This window comes from Mercurialis annua, linkage group LG3 (assembly GCF_937616625.2).
Source record: "Mercurialis annua linkage group LG3, ddMerAnnu1.2, whole genome shotgun sequence".
In the NCBI taxonomy this organism is placed as follows: domain Eukaryota; kingdom Viridiplantae; phylum Streptophyta; class Magnoliopsida; order Malpighiales; family Euphorbiaceae; genus Mercurialis; species Mercurialis annua.
The window spans coordinates 41,338,266-41,345,251 of NC_065572.1; the positions used below are offsets into that span (position 1 = coordinate 41,338,266).

A 6,986-nucleotide genomic window follows, 5' to 3' on the forward strand; every position below is an offset into this window, starting at 1 on the left:
TAAATTTGCTATAATCGTCAATAAAAGTTACAAAGTATTTGTATTGGGCATGAGAAATGGTAGGACTAATACCCCATACATCACTATGAATTATCTCAAAGCTATGTGTTGCCCTATGTCCTTCAGAAGGAAAAGGTAAAGTCTTACTTTTACCAAGTCTACAAGTAGCACATTCAGGAAACTCAATTGAAGAAAGATGCTTTTTATTATTCAATAAACCAGATTTTAACAAGTAAGATAGAACCCTAGAATTAGGATGACCCAAACGCTTATGCCAAACTTCATTTGACACTTTAGACTCATTGCAAAGTAAGGATAGAATAGAGGAAGAAGTTAAGCTGCAAGGAATAGGGAGTTGCAAAGAAAAGAGACGGCCGTGCTTAGGCCCCTTCGCTATCACCTGCCCTGAAATCTGATCCTGCACAATACAGCCATTATGAGAAAAATGAACATCACAATTCTGTTCTACAAGCTGCCCAACAGATGCTAAATTGACGGAGAGATCAGGTGATACAAAAACATTGTTAAAGGAGGAAGATACATCACCAATTGCCGCAATGGGTAAATCACTACCATTAGCTGTTTGAATATGTGAGGAGCCATAATACTTTCTGATATTACTCAACCCATTAAAAGAATTAGTCATATGATTAGAGGCACCTGAATCTAAGATCCAAGTAGATAAAGAATGGGTACCTTGAAGGCCAAGCGCTGAAAATGCACTCACAATCATTTCTTGCACAGACTCTCGAGTTAAAGAAGGTGCCGAAGTAGGAGTTGCAGCAATAGCAGTAGGGGCAGCAGTAATGTCAGCAGGGGCAGCAACACAATAGGCCTTATTAGTGCGGGGTGGACGAGTAGGACACTCCTTAATGATGTGCCCGGACTGCTTGCAATAGTTGCAAAATTTCTGAAGACAGTTAGGGGCAATATGACCATATTTCTTACAGCTGTAACACTGTATGGTACTCATGTCACGACCCTTCCCCTTACCATACACTGCATAAGCAACTGAGACAGAATTAGACGCAACACGAGCTTGCTCCATGATATTCTGAGTATTGATACGTTGTTCCTCACGCAAAAGTTCTCCAAAACATGTCTCCAAAGTTGGAACGGGATCCCTATTCACCAAAGAGGCACGGACAGCTTCAAATTCAGGCCGCAACTTCATCAAAAATTGGTCTCTTTGGCTGGTTTTATGGACTTGTTGTACAGCCATCAACCCTTCTCCGGAGACCTTGGCTGTAACAAGATCCGAATAATCATTCCACAAGGTGAGGAAACCAGAATAATAGTCTTGAACAGATAGATCTCCTTGGTTATAATTTGCGATGTTTAACTCGAGCTGGAAGCGTCTAGCATTGTTGTCTTGATCATACACTTGCTTGAGATAGTCCCACATAGTCTTTGCAGACCTATGTGGACGTAAAGAAAGAATGAAATGTGGTTCCACGGAACCAAGAATCCATGACATGATCTGGTTATCTTTGGCAGCCCAAGTTGCCTTGTTAGCTGCAGAACTTTCAGTGGTGCTGCCATCTATATGCCCCCATAGCTCCTTACCCTTGATATACGTCTCTAACTGAAACTCCCATGAAGAATAATTTTTCCCACTGAATTTGACACAAACATTATCTAATTTCTCCATAGTCACAAAAGCTGACTAAGAAAACTATGACTGGAAGCTATTGGGAAAAAGAAAAAAAAACAAGCCTATGGCTGAAAGCTATGATAGAAAAAGAAGACTATGACTGAGATAGCTCCGATACCATATCAGATTGGTTTGAATTGTCTTCTCAAGGGAGAAGGTATTCTCATTATATAGATAAATAATGTCAACTATTACAGCTAATTACAGGAGAGATTACAGGGAGCTATATATGGCTAGCTAATATACACAGAGTGATCCTAGGGAGCTTTATTTGGTAAGCTAAATCTCTTCTAATTTTATGAGAATATATACAGCTATAATTAAAAGATTATTGCCTTCTATTGACAAACGTAACTCGTCGTTCTCGTATCGAATTATTTTTGATATAATCTTAAAACGTCCTTTTTTATTATCTTTGGTATTATTCAAAATAATATTTAATTAACAAAAACAATTCACTTCAAATAACTAAATATTTTAAGTTAACTTTAACTTGTTAAAAAATGGTTTTTCTAGCCCACTTTGGCTATCAGAAACGTTTATTTAAAATCGCCCATTTACCAAAGAAATTTTACATTTCTGTAGTCTGCATTCCCACTTATAATTTTCATTTAGACCCGGACTTCAATCGACATCTCTAAGGTCTCCAAAATATTGCTCAAAGTTAGCTTCTTAAAACGTCTTATTTATTTCATGTTTTTCGACCAACTTTGAGCTATTAAAATCATTACTTAGAGTTATCCAAATTTTAAATAAAAAGCACATTCCCACAGTTTGGAACGTTGCCTACAATATTCATTTAGACCTTAGTTTGAAAATAGATCTCGAAAGTGTCGGAAACTAAGTCGGAAGTTGGTTACCTAAAGCTGATTCTCAAAACAGCTAAAACAGTCCTCTAAGGGCTGCTGTTTGGGCCTCAAAACATCACCCGGAAAACTGTTCCGCTTCAAAACAAATTTCACATTCTTATACTTCACAATCAGATCTACAACTTCCGTGAAGACTTCGACTAGTTTCGACTTACGGTTTGTTCACAATAATTTTCTAAAGTTGGGTCTTTAATTATTATTTTTGGCTTCATAACAGCCCCACATTATGCTACTGTTTCAGGGTCAGAAACAGAGCCCGTATCATCGTTGAACCCAAAACAGAATTGATATTCTTATTCTCTATAACATCGCCTATGTTTTTTATTAAGACTCGAACATAATCCGACATGTCTATCATCTTCAAATCTTGCCTCAAAGGAAGCCTCTCATTAGGCATAAATTTGAAAATCACTTTCAGATTTTTCACTCAACTTTGAACCTCGATAACTTTTAATTTATCTTAACAACCGTACTATTATTTTTCATAAAACTCATCTATGTAATTCCATCTATAAATCCCACTCACTTTCAAGGTAAGATTATTATTGTTCGAGATTCGTTTTTACAGGTGAAGTTGCCCTCATGACTTGATTATATTTTTTTCCAGATTTTATAACTTTCAACATCCTATATATTTCAATCAATTCAACCCTATTTAAATATCCAAATCCTAATCTGAATATCACGTTTCATTCTCCGTATATCCCTTATGATATACTACTCAAGCCTTCTCAAAAATCATCGCTCCAAGTTATTTGAAATTTGGTCAAAAGTCGATGTCACAAACTGTTTTGGGGCTGCACTTTCTCTATATTATAAACTTAGTTTTAAACCCTTTTAAACCATGATTTTAACATCAATATAATTATGTTATCCTCAAGACTCGATGTACGTTCGAAAAGACCTATCCTAGCTGGTCGGGGACTGTTTAAACAGCCCCCTTTATCGCTGCCGTAACTGCTGCGAGTTGCAGCAGTTTTGCGGCGATGTTGCTGCAACTTGCAGCAACAATTTGCTGCTGTTTACAGCAGCAACTGGCTGCCGTTCCGATTCCCTATTCTCACCCCGACGTGCTAGCCTTTACCCTTAACCAATTACCTAAAACCTCTAGCCACAACAGCCCGCAAACCTCACCCAAAATCAATACAAAACTGCAATTTTAACACTGAATTCCAGCAACTATATAGCAACAAATTAACTCTGAAAATATCAATCAAACCTTAATCAAATTAAAAGGTTAAGAGCTTACCTTAATCCATTAGATGTTAGCTATACAATCAAGCTAAAATCATACAAACGGTGGCCGGATATGCTATACAATCAAGCTAAAATCATACAAACGGTGGCCGTAGGTTTTGTTCATGGTGAGGGAGAGGAATTGAAGGCTTCGGCAATTCTAAAGGAATAGGGGTTTGGTTTGATAAATTTCATATCTGATTTTCTTATTGGCTTGGGTAGGGAAAATGTCCACAATCATGCTCAACTTTGGCATTTCTTACAACTACACTCCTCAACTTCTAATTACTTCAATTTAATTCCAATTCCTTTTAAAATCAAACGGAACCTTGCCGATATTTATTTAGAGATAAATAATGGACTCCGCAGTATCTACTTACTTATATCCAATTATTTATTTAATTTTAATTCCTCTCAAATCCAATCTTATGAATAATAATTTTTCACTTAAATTATTTTTTTTTCGGTAAGTCCAATAGACTTATTTTGGTCCAAATTCTTATCAATTGACCTTAATCTGACGTTCTTATTACTAAATCCGTATAATTTTGCCTCGTGGCACTATCCATAATATCTCTAAAAGTACGGGGTATTACAGTTACGAAGCAAATGCAAGCATTTAACCTTTTTAGCAATTTAAGCCAAACGTTTACAAACATTCCGAAACAAATCCAAAGGTTTAACCTTTTTTGTTATTTAAGCCAAACGTTTGCAATTTTTTAGTGAATGAAGCCAAACGTTACGAAACAGATCAAAACGTTTCACGTTTTTAGCTTTTTAAGCCAAACATTTACAAACGTTACGAAACAAATCCAAACGTTTCCCCATTTTAGCAATTGAAGCCAAAAATTTACAAAGCGAAACAAGTCCCAACGTTTTTCCTTTTTAGCGATTTAAGCCAAACGTTTACAAACGTTATGAAACAAATCCAAAAGTTTCCCCATTTTAGCGATTTAAGAAAAACGTTTACAAACGTTACGAAAGAAATACAAACGTTTCACCTTTTTAACGATTTAAGCCAAACGTTTACAAACGTTAAGAAACAAAACCAAACGTTTAAAACTTTACAAAAATCCAAACGTTTCATATTTTTAGCTATTTAAGCCAAGCGTTTAAACGTTACGGAACAAAACAAAACGTTTCACATTTTCGATTTAAGCCAAACGTTTGCAAATGTTACGAAACAAATCCAAGCATTTCACCTTTTTAGCGATTTAAGCCAAACGCTTACACAAGTTACGAAAAAAATCCAAGCGTTTCACCTTTTTAGCAATTTAAGCCAAATGTTTACAAACGTTACGAAACAAATCCAAACATTTCACCTTTTTAGCAATTTAAGCCAAACGTTTACAAACGTTACGAAACAAAATCCAAACGTTTACAAACGTTACGAAATAAAATCCAAACGTTTACAAACGTTACGAAACAAATCTAAACATTTTCCTATTTCAACGATTTAAGCCAAACGTTTACAAACGTTACGAAAAAATCCAAACTTTTCACCTTTTTAGCGATTTAAGCCAAACGTTTACCAACGTTACGAAACAAATCCAAACCTTTACAAATATTACGGAACAAAAACAAACTTTTCTCATTTTTAGCAATTTAAGCCAAACATTTACAAACGTTACAAAACAAATCCAAACGTTTTATCTTTTTAGCGATTGAAGCCAAACATTTACATATGTTAAGAAACAAATCCAAACTATTCCCCATTTTAGCGATTTAAGCCAAATGTTTATAAACGTTACGAAACAAAACCCAAACGTTCACAAACGTTATGAAACATATCCAAATGTGTACAAACGTGACAAAACAAATTCAAACGTTTCACCATTTTTAGCGATTTAAGCCAAACGTTTACAAACGTCACGAAACAAATCCAAACGTTTCACCTATTTAGCGATTTAAGCCAAACGTTTACAAATGTTACGAAATAAATCCAAAGGTTTTCCAATTTTAGCTATTTAAGCCAAACGTTTATAAACGTTACGAAACAAATCCAAAATTTTCCTCAATTTTAAGATTGAAGGCAAACGTTTACAAATATTACGAAACAAATCCAAAAGTTTCACCTTTTTAGCAATATAATCCAAATTTTTACAAACGTTACGAAACAAATCCAATCGTTTATTCCCCTTTTTATTAATATAAGCCAAACGTTTACAAACGTTACGAAACAAATCCAAATGTTTCACCTTTTTAGCGATTTAAGCCAAACGTTTACAAACGTCACGAAACAAATCCAACCGTTTCACCTTTTTAGCGATTTAAGCAAAACGTTTACAAATGTTACGAAATAAATCCAAAGGTTTTCCAATTTTAGCAATTTAAGCCAAACATTTACAAACGTTATGAAACAAATCCAAACGTTTCCCCTTTTTCGCAATTGAAGGCAAACGTTTATAAATATTACGAAACAAATCCAAAAGTTTCACCTTTTTAGCAATATAATCCAAACTTTTACAAACGTTACGAAACAAATCCAAGCGTTTATTTCCCCTTTTTATCAATATAAGACAGACGTTTACAAACATTACGAAACAAATCCAAATGTTTCACTTTTTTAGTAATTTTAGTCAAACGTTTACAAACGTTACGAAACAACTCCAAATGTTTCCCTATTTTTAGCAATTTAAGCCACACGTTTACAAACGTTACGAAACAAATCCAAACGTTTCACCTTTTTAGAGACTTAAGCCAAACGTTTACAAACGTTACTAAACATAGCCAAACGTTTCACCTTTTTAGAGATTGAAGCCAAACGTTTACAAATGTTACGAAATAAATCCAAATGTTTCACCTTTTTAGCAATTTAAGACAAACTATTACAAACTTTACGAAACAAATCCAAATGTTTCACCTTTTTAACGATTTATGCCAAACGTTTACAAACGTCACGAAACAATACCAAATGTTTAAAACATTACAAAACAAATTAGAAAATTTCACATTTTTAGCAATTTAAGCCAAACATTTACAAACATTACGAAACAAAACCAATCATTTACAAACATTACGAAACAAATCAAAATGTTTCCCCTTTTTAACAATTCAAGCCAAACAGTTACAAACGTTACGGAACAAATCCAAACGTTTTCCGTTCATAGCAATTTAAGCCAAATGTTTACGAATGTTACGAAACAAAACTAAACGTTTCACCTTTTTAGCTATTTAAGTAGAAAGTTTACAAACGTTACTAAACAAAACCAAACATTTCACCTTTT

General features: G+C 34.4%; 1 protein-coding gene across 1 annotated transcript; it reads right to left on the bottom strand.

Moving 5' to 3' along the window:
• Positions 1–343: 343 nt before the first annotated feature.
• On the bottom strand, positions 344–1,943 carry LOC126675289 (uncharacterized). The gene is made up of 2 exons (XM_050369903.2): positions 697–1,943; positions 344–418 (listed from the first exon to the last, which is right to left on the bottom strand). Exons 1-2 carry the CDS (start codon positions 1,649–1,651, stop codon positions 381–383), a joined length of 993 nt encoding a protein of 330 aa, XP_050225860.1. The 5' UTR covers positions 1,652–1,943; the 3' UTR covers positions 344–380.
• Between the last annotated feature and the right edge of the window lie 5,043 nt (positions 1,944–6,986).